Source organism: Colossoma macropomum, unplaced genomic scaffold, assembly GCF_904425465.1.
Source record: "Colossoma macropomum unplaced genomic scaffold, Colossoma_macropomum, whole genome shotgun sequence".
In the NCBI taxonomy this organism is placed as follows: Eukaryota; Metazoa; Chordata; class Actinopteri; order Characiformes; family Serrasalmidae; genus Colossoma; species Colossoma macropomum.
Window position 1 is genome coordinate 17,557,759 of NW_023494784.1, and position 14,400 is coordinate 17,572,158.

The window sequence follows — 14,400 nt, forward strand, 5'->3', positions numbered from 1 at the left end:
TTTTAAAACGCGACTTTGCTAATTATTTGCTTCATTTGTCAAAGATCAGATGAACAGCTTGATTTGACTCAAGTCACACATCACAGTTTAGCCAATTAATGACACCATGTCAGGCAACTTAACAAGACAACACTGTGTCTGAAAGGAGGAGAAGCTGTCAAGAAGGAATTTCTGAGAAAAGGAAACAGACAAAAAAAAGACCATTTGAAAATCAAACGAAGCTGCTGGTATTCTCAGAACAAATACTGTACACAGCATTACAGATTGGACCATATGTAGGCAAATACAAACAATGTGCACTCTTCTTGCATTACTTGTATACTGAAATGCCACCTCCAAAATGAACGTACATCATTCATTCATGTCATAAACAGTATTTTGCATTCATTCTTCATTATTAAACTGTGCCATCGTGTCTCCAAATTCACAATATACAGTAAGAGCAGGGTGCCAACCAGGCGAGGCGCTGCTGCTGCTGCTCTAATCCAACACTGCCTCTGTGGTGCTACCAAAGACTTTCTAACGTAACAGGAGAGGCAATGGTAAGACCTCGTAAGTTGTAAGCCAATCAGAATTCGGGGAGGGGCTCTGGCGCTACTCACTCTGTGAAATAACTGTTGGCAACCGTTGTGACAGGATTTTAACTAAAAGTGTACTAAATTAAAGAGTAGGTCTTATTCAAATTATATTATACACAGTCTGAATCAGTAAGTAGTCAAAGTGAAGATATCTATCAATCAACCTTTATTTAAACTCTGAGAACACTGAGGAAGACCCTCATTTACGATGTAGCCGAACCAAAAAAGAAAAAATCGGATTGTAAAAACATATCAAATAATAATCATAATAGTAAATTTAAATAGTAAAAAAAATAAAAATCAATAAACCATTAAAATTGCAACAATATAATAACTTAATAAACTGCAGACCAAATAAGGATAAAATAAATAAATAAATAATAAAGTAAAGGAATAGAAAATGTAAAACAACTTAGCAGTAACTAAGATGTAAAAGTTGATAATAAAACAAAAAGAATAATAAAAGTGTATCAATAACTAAAACATATTAAAAGTTAACTAAAATCAAGTTAAATAGTTGTGGGCTGAGTGGAGGTGGTTAGAGACTAAGAGTTAACCGGGAGCAAAGCTTGCTGTAGTGAGGCTTCCTGTAAATGCATTCCAGCTCGGTGGTTCACTGTATCTAAAAGCATATTTTCCCAGATCAGGAAAAGCTCTCGGCACCTGAAGAGTGACCCAGTCACTGGAATAAGTCTGATAAACTGCATTATTTACACTGAGCTTTTTTGTGATGCATGATGGCCAGTAAGTGCTTTATAGATAAAAAGAAGCCAATGTGTCTCCCGCAGAGCCAGAGATGACCAGTCGACCTTCTCATATAGTAAACAGTGATGGGTATTGTACGGGATATCCACCTAAGATATGGATTTGTGCAAACTGTGGTTAATATAGCTGGCGTTTGACAGATTATTTGTTTTCATATTTCCTTTAAGTACTTCAAAACAATGATACCAGTATTAGCCTTACATTGTTTTACTGAAAACAATGGTACAATGAGGAACTCTCATCAGTTACTCAAACAAAAACTCATTAATCCTTGAATTCTTGTAAATCTGAGTTTAATAAAAATACTGTCACTAACCAGGCAAGGAGATGGAGAGAAAGAAGGTGAAGGAGACTGACAGAGCTGAAGAAGCAGGTCTGATCAAGAAGAAAGCGAGTGAGTGATGTTTAAGCTTTCAGTTAATATTAATGATGAATTTGGAATATTAATCCTGTCATTTGTGAGACTAAATAAAATAATAACTGAGAAAATGTAGTTTTGTGCTGTCAGATTTTACTGTGGCCAAGTGACCCAAACTTTTCAACATGTAAACCCAACTACAGAACAAAATCACACTGTCTGGTTGCACAAACTGAGACTGTACCAATCTGTAATCTGTGTATTTGAACAACATATTTAGAATCTGCAGCTCATCCAAGAGAGAGGAGATAGCATTGTTTGACTTCAATACCTTTTTAATACCTGTTTGATCTGTGCTGGTGGACAGACATAGTGTTTAGGTCGTAAAAGATCTGTGATTAATACACTATAAACAAATCATTAAAAACATTCTGCTGGAGGAGCATGGCCCGAGACCCCTTTGGTAAAGGCTTAACCCTCCTATACATAAATCTGTAACACTCTTGGCCTCCATAATGGTGATTTGTGCTTGGTGGATAAAAACGCTATTGAGCTAGATAAGCAGCCTGCCATTGAATCTCTAACAACCTATCCAGCTTAACACCACTGAAAAAACTGAATGGCTATCACTGAAGGTGTCTTCATTGGTAATTATCATCTGATGGCAAACAGTTGCTTTGATGCACCTTTAAATTGTGGTTCACGGTTAATTACTTTGCATGTGGTAAGTGTTTATTTTCAGAATTAGATGGAAATTTGAGCATGTTCATTCATTGCTGACTGGAAAATTAATATTCACTTGGCACGAAGCAGAATTTTTATCACAATTCTTAAAGAGCCAGGTCTGTTTCAGACTCACACCCTCACGGGTCACGTTTCAGTCTTTTACTAGGTGCTTCTCTTTTTTTCCTGACTGGACAGACGTAGGACAGGATTAAGTCCACCATGTTTTTGATGATGGTAGGGGGTGGATGCAGAAGATGGGGGTGATGGTGGGCGAGTGTCATCTCCCAGGCGTCCAGCATCTGGACATTGACCCCTCGGAACATGGTGCGCAGCACCACGTCCTGCTGCTGAGAGAACCAGTCGCTGTTGAACAGGCTGGACTCGGGGTCCAGCTTCTGGAGGTTGGCTGTGCGGATAACCACCAAAGTGGCCGGCTCGCGGTTCAGGAGCCGAACTACAGCCCTGCGGATGTGCCGGAGCCGCCGGATGTACACCTCAACAGGGAAGGTGCTGAAGTGAGACCAGACGCCCACAAGCACCACTGTGTCTGAGCCACCCCGTATCCTGTCCAGCTCGTTAGCTACATAGTGCATCTCCGGGGAGGACACGGAGGTGAAGCGGATGGGTGGCCCGTGGCAGCGGTAGCTCAGTAGTATGCTGTGTCCACTGTCCACTGCCATGTAAGGCCCCACGTTCTTAGGACTGTGAAGGTTGATCTCCTTTAGTTCTGCAGACAGATGGACAGTAGTGATGGGAGAGAAATGAACAGAACATTAATGGCGGGACTGCAGAGTGAAACAAATCCGTTAGAACGAATGACAGTGATAGAGGAGGTTTTCAACAATGTTCTTACCAGGAACAAAGGCATTGAGGTACTCAAACCATTGCCGCACAGTGGAGTCTCCAAACATGTATATAATCTTCCCTTTAAGACACTGTGTTATGGCTGATGAGTCATTAAACTGGCGCATGACTGTTCCACTCAAAGGCCTCCAGGAATCATGATAGTAGTATCCCGCAGGGGTGAAATTATTGCTTTTCATTTTGGTTACACCTTTAAAAGAGAGAAAATTATACATTTTAAAAGCAATTGTGTCAGACATGCACTGTATTCTAAATTGTCCCTCCAAAATACAGTATCCAAAAGACACTCCTTTTAGTGCAAACAGCTGTTTTAATGTGCACCCACTGCTAACACAGTTGTTCAACTGCACACACAACTTGTATAATCTCCACAGAAAAGCACTACAAAAATAATGGGATTCTCTGGAGCAGCTGCACATGAGCCTAAGGTCACCCAGCACACTGCCAAGCACTGGCTAGAGGGGTGGAGGAGTGGAGCTGTGTTCTCTGGAGTAACAGACCACAATCAGATACCTTTGGGATAAGTTTGAATGTGTTTGTGATCCAGAATTAATCCAGCATTCGTATGTGACTTCACTAATGTTCTTGTGGCTGAATGCAATCAAACCCTCATTGTAATGCCAACATTGAGTGTAAAGCCTTCCAAGAAGAGACATGCTAGACATGTAGACATGCTTTTCTCTTAGTATTGAGAAAGAGATGTAGTTATCCAGCATAGAAATACCAGCATGTTCTGATAGTAATACTTATGAATGAAGACACTACAACAAAACGGACATATTTCAGAACTTTTGAATATCTTAATGAAACAGATGTGTAATTTCAAGGTTTTGTTCCAAGGCAAATTATAGATTACTTTTATGTGTTTTTTTTCTTTCTTTTTAACACATACAAGAAAAATCAGTGCTACGTTATGATCAACAACACCTTTTGTACAGACTAAAAGTGTGTTTTCCATTGTACATCCACTGTTATTTTTTTCAAAAACTCATTATACCTAAAATTACAAATAGAAACATAGCATTGTGGAATGACTCTTTTTTATTACTAAAGGAATTTTTTTTTTTTTGCATTTCAACTTTACATACATTTCACTCGTACTTTAGTGTTGGTAGTTGCTACATGCAGCCTATTGACTAACTGCAGTGTAGCTATAATTAAGTTGCACTTTGTTTTATTTATTTGTAAATGGCTTGTTAGTTGACACATTGCAAAGACCATATATTTCACACAAAACATACCCTTTTCTGCAGGCAGTACAGTCACATTGTCCATCCCTGAGGAATGTATAGGAACCTTGATATTTACACCACTGAAACAAAATAAAAAAAAATATTAATTTCCTATCCCTGCATGTCAAAGGCAAGTAGGTGGATAAACTACTGAACAATTTGGCAAAATCATGAAGTAAAACTTATTCAAACTTCAAAGGCAAGCAATTTTTTAGGAACCCAGTATTTTTATTAAAATTTTAACTGTTAAAATTGAGAAAACTGAAATAAAAACTTAGTAAATGTCATATTTATTTACAAAAAGCTGTAGAACACTGCCAGCTTACCTCTGGAAGAACTGAGTTTCATTTTTTGTAAGGAGGTTTTTCTTATAACCTCCCTTTGAATGATTGATTCGGGTGTCGCAGCCTAACATTTTGGGCTTGTAGCAGTACCAGGGCTCTCCAGTTTGCAAGTCAGTGAAGTTGCAGAGAGGTTGCTCCTTGTGGGGCAGGCACAGGTTGCACACAGTGGTCTCAGAGAGGAAGCCGGAACGGAAAACGCTCTTGAAGAACACCCGGTCTGGCTGCTCCTCCCTCAGCCTCTTCAGCACCACCACCGCCTCGCTGGGGTGCACCATAGTGAGCTCCACCTGCACCACTCCTGCCCACAGCAATGGGAACAGCACTGTGTAATTGCCGTTCTGGTGGTCATGCACCTGGCCCACCACGCCCGCCCCCAGATCTGGTGAATGCAGACGGGCCACCAGAAAGTCTCCCCCATGCTTCTTAGGCTGCCCCATGAAATTCAGCATATAGACGTCCACCACCAACTGACCACCTTCCTGCTGCTCCGCTGGCCCCCTGATCACAAAGTAGCTTTGGGCAGGGTCACTACTGAGCCGCAGAGGGAGTCCTGGCACCAGGGGTCCAGGCCAGGAAATGGAATTGAGGAGATCGCTCTCTTCTCTGGCCTCCTCTGCAGTGGGCTCCCGGCCCAGGCGGGCGCAGTACGTGTGGTTGAGCTCCACCGACAGCAAGACCTCAGGTGTTTTAAAGGCTGAGTGGATGCTGCTCTGGATCTGGTAGAAAGCAGACATTGTCTGACAGTTCAGCTTCTGCAAGCAGAGAGAAGGAGGAGACATCTGAATTTCTCACAGAAACAAACAAGCAATGAAAAACCTGAAATAAGGCTTGAGTACCTCAGTTACATGGAGCCCTATGGATTTTGTTTCCAAGTAATCATAGAGGGTTTACAGAATTCAAACATTAAAATTTCCACTCAAAATTGAAATCACACATAACTGTGCTCTATTTCAACATTAACTGCTATAATTCTACATACAGTAGTGTGTAAAAAGTGTTTGCCCCCTTCCTGATTTCTTATTCTTTCGCATGTTTGTCACACTTAAATGTTTCAGATCACCAAACAAATTTAAATATTAGACAAAGATAACACAAGTAAACACAAAATGCAGTTTATAAATGAAGATCTTTATTATTAAGGGAAAAAGAAATCCAAACCTACAGGGCCCCGTGTGAAAAAGTGATTGCCCCCACCATGACTCCACCATAAGAAAGAGACTGGGCAAAAATGGCCTGCAAGGCAGAGTTCCAAGACGAAAACCACTGCTGAGCAAAAAGAACATAAAGGCTCGTCTCAGGACCTGGAAGACTTGCTGTGGTAAATGGAACCATGAATTCTGCTGTCTACCAAAAAATCCTGAAGGAGAATGTCCGGCCATCTGTTCGTGACCTCAAGCTGAAGCGCACTTGGGTTCTGCAGCAGGACAATGATCCAAAACACACCAGCAAGTCCACCTCTGATTAAGAAAAACAAAATTAAGACTTTGGAGTCGCCTAGTCAAAGTCCTGACCTGAATCCGATTGAGATGCTGTGGCATGACCTTAAAAAGGCGGTTCAGGCTCAGAAACCCTCCAATGTGGCTGAATTACAACAATTCTGCAAAGATGAGTGGGCCAAAATTCCTCCACAGTGTGGTAAAAGACTCATTGCCAGTTATCGCAAACGCTTGATTGCAGTTGTTGCTGCTAAGGGTGGCCCAACCAGTTATTAGGTTTAGGGGGCAATCACTTTTTCACACAGGGCCCTGTAGGTTTGGATTTCTTTTTCACTTAATAATAAAGACCTTCATTTATAAACTGCATTTTGTGTTTGTGTTATCTTTGTCTAATATTTAAATTTGTTTGGTGATCTGAAACATTTAAGTGTGACAAACATGCGAACGAATAAGAAATCAGGAAGGGGCAAACACTTTTTCACACCACTGTAATTGTGTCCACTAGGCATTGAATGACATACATTAGCTACGGAGCAGGCGTGGCTAATTTTAGCTCCAGCAGGCCAAGTCAGCAAATGCCAGTGTGATAGCAACCCACTGCAGTTCTAACCCTTACCCCACAGTTCTATCACATAAAATTGTGCCACTAACATTCATAACATTGAGCTATTATCTGTGCATAGGTTTTGGGCTGTCATCAGAATTTAAAAAAGTGCAGTATGATTCAGATATGCAATATTTGTCGCTAACAACATGTATTACACATTAAATAATCTGTGAGAATAAGTTATATGAAAACACACTGCAGCCTTTTACATTGACCGACAAATACTTGGCTACATAGCTGAGATATCTCTGTCATTTATTTATTAATTTATGCATTTATCATCACTTCGCTAATTAAACAAGTGGAGTCAGATGTGCTTCAGCTTGTTTGGAATGAAAACGTGTAGCCTCACCGGCCTTATATGCTTTGCTTGATCCTAGTTTATCTCATCTACCTCTATTCAGCTATTAAAAAGGTCAATAGCATGAGTGGTTCGACCTCTGCATTGTGCCATCAATGCACTAATGTGAGTGTGATCTAATGCAGGGATAAAGTTAAGAGAGCGTGTTAGCACAGAAAGGCAAATCCCAAAATATAACTATGCCAGAAACAATCAACTGACTGCAGCAGCTAAGAGATGATGATACTTTAATGTGGTAATGCCTTTTCCAGAAAACACAAAACACCATTTTAAAAATGGCAGAACAAACTAAACAAATATTCCAGCCTGGGACCCAATACTGTAGCAATCCAAGATATAGTTTGCTACAGCTGTCGCTCAAGCCACTCTTTTTAGTTTCAGAAACTGTTTTAGTAAGAGACAGCCTTCATCACTTGAAACATGTTTTGGTTTGGCTCCTGCTTAATCTGTTTGTTAGTTTTGGCAGCAATTTCTACGCACGCTGGTTCAAATTCAAAGTATAGTAATAAATACAGAAGAACAGTCAAGCTTAGAATGACTCTAGAATGCTCTGGCACCGTCCACCCGATGTGGACACGTTCTGCTCCAAATGTGCTGTAATATGTACTCACTTCCATTGAGGTGATGTTGAGTATGAGCAGTACAAATCCTGATAATGCCAACAGAATTAGGATGGGGGCAAATTTGGGCATGCGTCCCTCCATGGCTGGGTCTCTGTGCCATCCTCCAGCACAGCATCACAGCACACAATGCCAAGCCATTAGCAAAAATCACAGAGAAGATTCACCACCTGATGAGAAGAACATGACAGAAAACACACATGAATGTCTGTTCCTCTTTGTTTCACACAAATGTTTTGAATAAAAGTTATTTCAAAAATCCAGAAAAACTATAATTAATTGGTCCTAAAGTTACCCAGATAATCTAATGTGGACAAATAATTTATGGCCTGAAACACCACCAACTGATTACAAAGAGTGAAATCCAACAAAAGTAGATTTGACGCCGATCCGATGCCTGGTATCCCTACAGGGGCTAACATGATGCAGAAAATACAGGATCAGATATTGGAGGGAAAGAAAGAATGAAACTCTGGTCCTGTAACAAATCTATACTGCAATATAATCTATATTGTGTGATATGATGTTAACTGTGTATTTCTTCCCATGGGACAGTAGAGTGCTTGAGTAGTTTTAGCATGATAGCCTATTATATATAAATGCATGTTGGCCAGTGTGATGAAATGGAAACTGGACTTTGCTATCTCAAAGATCTATCTGTTTATAGATGCCACGAGTGGGCCAGGGCCACGCTCTTCACCACGACACAGTTCTTTTATGGACATGTTTTATTTCTGTCTTATTTTAAATGTTTTTCACACATCAAAACGCTGTTTCTAACTATGATGAAAACAAAAATTTGAGCAAGCAGTTCATCACAGAGGCCGACACCATCAGGCATCTCGTGATTGGCTAAATCTTTAAACATGCTCTACTTTATTTAACAATTGGCCAGGGAAAGTTATATGTTCAAAAGTACATGAAAATGGACACTGGTTAAAAAACTTTGTCTTGTAGTTCATTCAGCAAAGGTTATTGGAAATTTAATGTAGACCTTTTGGTAACTGAAGAATTTTGTAGTCATATAAACATTTTAATTGAAGAAAGTAAAAATAATACTGGAGATTCTCACAGAAATAAACTGGAGTTTTTTTTATTCAAAATTAGAGAGTATTCCACTGCATTCAGTAAGACCTTAAGTAAAGTCAAGAAACAACTACCAAATGATCTAATAAGATAATTTCATACTTCAGTACATTAGAGAAATTGCGCTATTAAACTATTTTATCAATGATGTGGGAAATTTTAATCCTAAATCGGGATTATAGTGACCGAGGAAATATATTCTTATTACAGTCAGCTATAAACTTCTTCTTTCTAAACAGTGCAGAACGTTCTTTGAAAAAATAAAAAAAAATAACATTGATCAAATTGAAAGAAACTCTCACTATTAAATAACTTGATTCTGTCATTCTGCAACTATCTACAGGTAAGGCTCCAGGTGCAAATGGGCTTAAATTTTTTTAGAAGGACTTTATGGAAATAATTTTTAATGTCTTTGCTGAATGTATCCAGGAGATTCAGCCATAATGAGGCAAGGACTGATTACTCTGTCAACTAAGCCTGGCAAAGACCCTAGATTTACAGAAAACCTGCATCTGATAACATTACTTAGTGACTACAAGCTTCTTGCACATGTGCTTGCAAACCATCTTAAAGCTAATTTATCTCAATTTATCAGTGAATCTGGTTTTCTTAGAGGCAGGTCTATTCATGATAACATCAGGGTAGTGATGGAATTAATTGAGTATAGTGATTGGATAGATAAGTTTTATTCTGTTTTTGGATTTCCAAAAGGCATTTGACTCAGTGGAACACGATTGAATTTTATTATTTTTTACAACATTTTTGTTTTGGTGCCAGATTTATGAATGTTGCAAAGATGTTGTATAAAGATAATAACAGCTCAGTCTCATTCTCTAATGGAACTTCTTCAAGATTTAATATTAAGCAAGGAACTAGACAAGGGTGCCCGTTAGTACCCTTACTATTTATTAGGGGTGCGGGAAAAAATCGATTCTTAGATGCATCGCGATGCGGACGTGAACGATTCTGAATCGATTCATAAATGTTAAAAATCGATTTTCTAAATATTTAATTTATAACGTAATGTTGACGGAACGAAAAAGGTGGAACTGGAAGTGGGTAAATGCAGCGCCCGGACAGTCTGTGGCGGCACATACCAAAACCACCACTGGATGAGCGAGAAATCCGACCGGCTCCCTCTGCATTAAAGCCAGGTTAGGTCAGGAGTCACAACACAAATGATAAGAAGAGCCATTTTGTCCTTTCAACAAAGTCAAACCACCTTGGGAGCCACAACATTTGATGCCCAGTATGTTTCCGTATGTGCTGATGTCCTAGTATAGGCTAAACAATATAAACGAGAGCGCAGATTTACTTCGCTCTGCTTTAAGCTTTAGCTACAGCCGCTTTCCTCCCATCTCCGCCAGAAAACCTTCCTTCAAAACTAGAAGAGTTTCTTGTAAAATGTCTCAGCATCCGGCTGTTTTACGAGGCTGAAGTCGCTTCTCATTTGCTTCTCGTTCTAATTTTCCCGTTCCACCTTAAATTCTGCCTCAGGCGCCGAATGTAACTGCTGCAAGATTTAAGGTGGAACGGGAAAATTAGAAAGACAAGCGAGTTCATTTTCGCAACTTTTTAGAGAAAGTCTCTCATTGCAGATTTAACCAACCGCGCTGCTTATAAATGCGAATAAGTCCTCCAAATGTTCGTCTGAATCTCTGTTTTTTCGTTCGCTACTGGCGAGGCCGGACTTCGGTGCTATGTGACCTGCTGTCTGTTCTCAGTCGTTGAGAACCAGGGCTTTCGCGCTATGCTGCACACTTTGGAGCCGAGATTCAGCGTCCAGTCTCGAAAATGTAATGTAATGTAAATGTATTATGGATCATTACAAATACTTTGCTTTAAAACTACCAAGTTTTTAGACAGTAGGAAGATAGAAATCCTGTATAGAGAAAAAAAGATGCATCGAGATGCATCGACAATCGTTTTATAATCGCATCGCAGCCCCCTGAATCGTAATCGAATCATGAGGTGTCTAAAGATTCCCACCCCTACTATTTATCCTGGCTACAGAGATGTTAGCCATGGAAAAATGCAAACATAGCCTTGGAGAAATGACAACAGTGTAGCTAAACTTAAAGTCCTTGGTCGATCTGTTGGTACTGGCAGATGACACCACTCTTTTTCTTAAAGATACAGAGCAACCAGTAAAGGCAATTAACCTAGTTAATATCTTTGTAGATGCTTCTGTTTAAAGATTGAATATAACTAAATGTGAGCTTATGTGCATTCATGATTTCCTTCTAACTTCAATTGAGAACATTCCAGTTAAGCATGCAATAAAATATTTGGGTATTGGTATTACAAAAGATAAGGATTTAATGATTAAAAATAATTTTGAGGACAATCTAAAAAAAATCAAAAGATATTCTTAGCAGTTGGTTACAAAGAGATATTTCTATTTTTGGTAGGATTTTGAAATGGAAAATGGAAAGTCTCTCTAGGGTGATTTACCCAGTTGTATCCTTAGCTGTACCTTCCTATGGTGTTAAAAACATAGCAATGACAACATAACAATTAAAAACATAACTTTTTAAATCAATTTTATTTGGAAAAATAAGTTACATTATACCAGGAAAGGTGAAACGGTTAACAGTATGAAGATGGTGGACTGAATGTTATTGATTTTTATTGTTATTGATTTTTTTATTAGTGAATGGCATGTTAAAACTTAAATGGTTAAAAATATTTCTTTTGGATACAAGTAGCCTTTGGATTTGGATTCCTACATCATTCTTTAAAAAGTCAGAGGGTTGAACTATGTTCTCAGTTGTGATTTTGATTTTGTTCAACATTTCAACAGCAGGTTTTATTGTGTTGGGTGTTAGTATATAAGTACAATTTATCCCTTCATAAAACATCTTTATGGAAAAACAGATATGTGTTACAGCGACAAACGGACTTATCTGTATTTACAATCACTACTGCTGGTTTCCCGATATGTTTAATCTGCAACGAGAAACTGTCAAACACTAAAAAGTTGCGAAGCTGAACTCAGGTTCTCATTCTCCAGCTTCTTGTTCGTATTTTCTTGGTCCACCTTAAATGGTGCAGCAGTTACATTCTGGTACCTCAGGCACCATTTAAGGTGTAACAGGAAAATACGAACAAGAAGCTGGAGAATGAGAACCTGAGTTCAGCCTTGTAAAAAGACAAACGTTGAGAGACATTTTACAAGAAACTGTTCTACTTTTGTTTCCTGCCGGAGATGTGAGAAAAGTTGCGGCTATAGTTGTGCTAAACCTTAAAGCAGAGCAAAGTAAGTCTGCATTTTTGTTAATATTATTTTTTTTTATCTTATACTAGTACATTAGCACATACTGAGACAGGTTTACAGTCAAGATGCTAAAATGGACATAAAATGGTGTGGCTCCCAAGGTGGCTTTATTATTGTTGAAAGGACAAAATGGCTCTTCTTAACATTTGGGTTCCTGAGCCCTGCACTAGGTCAGTGATCTTTAAGGATTGTTTAAAAAAGGTATACGGTCAATATGTCATTTAATGGATGATTATGGCACTGTTCTTGACTATAGTGCGTTTTTACAGCAAATTCAATTTCTTTTGCCATCCTAAACAGTTTTCCTTTGTTGTTAATGCCATTCCTTCAAATTTTGCAGCATTCAAGAATCACTCCAAATGTATCAGCACTATACGTTTGGGATTATTTGATTTTAGATGATAGACGTAGGAATAAAAACGTATGACAGGCTATTAGTAAAGTATATTGTTTTACTACCTCAGTAACTGCTGTGTTTATGTATGTTATCTGACGTAACTTACAGATCACAACATGTTAAATATGTCTGCACCTTATTCCACTACCTCATGTCCAGAAATCTGTGCTGTGGTCTGTGCTACACTGTCCTGTCTGTTTACTGTGTCTGTCTGTTTAATTTATCATATTTATTGTATTGTTTCTAGCTTAATTTTTGTGTCTGTCTGCACGTTCGCACTTTAATATTTTGTACTTTTGTAATTTTGTACTTTTGTTCCATGTTGCACTGTGTTGTTCCTGGTGGAACGTAATTTCACTCCACTGTGTACTTGTACATAGATGGAATGACGATAAAAGCCCCTTGACTTGACTTGATATTGTCCCTATGCTATAAAAAGATAATTCCAAATACAAAAGGATGAGGCTAAAGTTGTAATCAGATAAAAACTGGATAGATTTCATTTTCTATTCTACCTAAAGGCCAAGGAGCTTCAGTTTGAAATGTTAAATGACATCTGCCCCTCAAATGAATTCTTAAGATTCAAATTTAATATGGAGAAAAATAATAGCAGATTTTGTTAACCTGATATTTAAACAAGAGGACATATTTTCTTTAGCTGTGTTTACTCTCGTATCTTGTGTAATGATCTCCAATACTGGTTCTCCTCGAAGGATGCTGACTTTGTAATTTCAGACTTTTACATGACAATCCGAGAACCTCGTTGTCTTGTACTTATATTGTTTAATATTCTCTGTTCTTTCTTCTGTGTTTATATGACACGGTTGTCGTTCTTGACTGTGCAATATGACAAATACTAAGGACATCGTTTCCTTCAGGCTACGTGCACCGCTATTCTCAGAGCTACATGAGGATGTGCATAAAGACTGAGATCTGAAATCTGCTCAGTGCCGACTCTCCCTCTCTCACCTTCTTCGATGCAAGTGCTCTGAGGAGAGATGCCGAGGTTTGGTCTCACTGCTCGTCCAGTGCTGTCCAGCTCTGCTGTGGTAAACGACGAGAATCGCTGCCAACCACAGACTGAACTCCTGCCGGACGCGGTCAGAGAGTCTCCGGGTTTAGAAAAACATCCCGACATCCCCACATCTCCGCAGGCCTGGGCGTGAAGAGACGGGCTGCAGGAAAGTCTAACGTTTCTAAATGATTCGAGCTGCTGCTTCGCTTCCCTTCCTGTAAACACCGCCCACAGCACCAGCGCCACCACGAGGGTAACGGTGGGCTGACAGTGCTATAGGCAGCAGCCCCCCAGCTTCTGCCTTCTGCCTTCCACAGCGTGTCCCCGGAAGTGAAGCTTAGAGGCGCGAGAGGACGGTTTGACAGAAGCGTCACTTTCAAACATTTCGAGCTGATTTCAGTCCAGAAATAAAGCCACACCTGAGCCGTTTGAGATGATGGTCCTGTCCTCCTCTTCAGAGACTGGACTGTCTCTCACTTAAACTCCACAGGCCTGACCGTCACGTTATGGCTTCAAAATAAACGTTTATCCACGACAGTACAGAAAACTAATAAAGCTGCGACTCGAAAGCTGTAATATTTGAAGTAGAAGATGCTCAATAAAGCAAAACACTGAGCGGTTTAAATTATTACTGCTACCGCAATAACATAGGAATACAATACTATAATTAACATCAAAGTATTTTTGTACAACACCAATTATTATGGGTAAATATCACTTAGGTAAAAAGAGAT

General features: G+C 39.3%; 1 protein-coding gene across 2 annotated transcripts; it reads right to left on the reverse strand.

Annotated features, from left to right (window-relative positions):
* Positions 1-896: 896 nt before the first annotated feature.
* nxpe3 (neurexophilin and PC-esterase domain family, member 3) lies at positions 897-13,979 on the reverse strand. 2 transcript variants are annotated; one of them, XM_036582467.1, is made up of 6 exons: positions 13,621-13,979; positions 7,883-8,061; positions 4,850-5,583; positions 4,533-4,603; positions 3,281-3,481; positions 897-3,154 (listed from the first exon to the last, which is right to left on the reverse strand). In XM_036582467.1, exons 2-6 carry the CDS (start codon positions 7,973-7,975, stop codon positions 2,565-2,567), a joined length of 1,689 nt encoding a protein of 562 aa, XP_036438360.1. In that variant the 5' UTR covers positions 7,976-8,061; positions 13,621-13,979; the 3' UTR covers positions 897-2,564. The 2 variants fall into 2 exon arrangements, with proteins under 2 accessions (XP_036438360.1, XP_036438277.1); XM_036582384.1 differs by having other exon boundaries at positions 4,850-5,619.
* Positions 13,980-14,400: the final 421 nt, after the last annotated feature.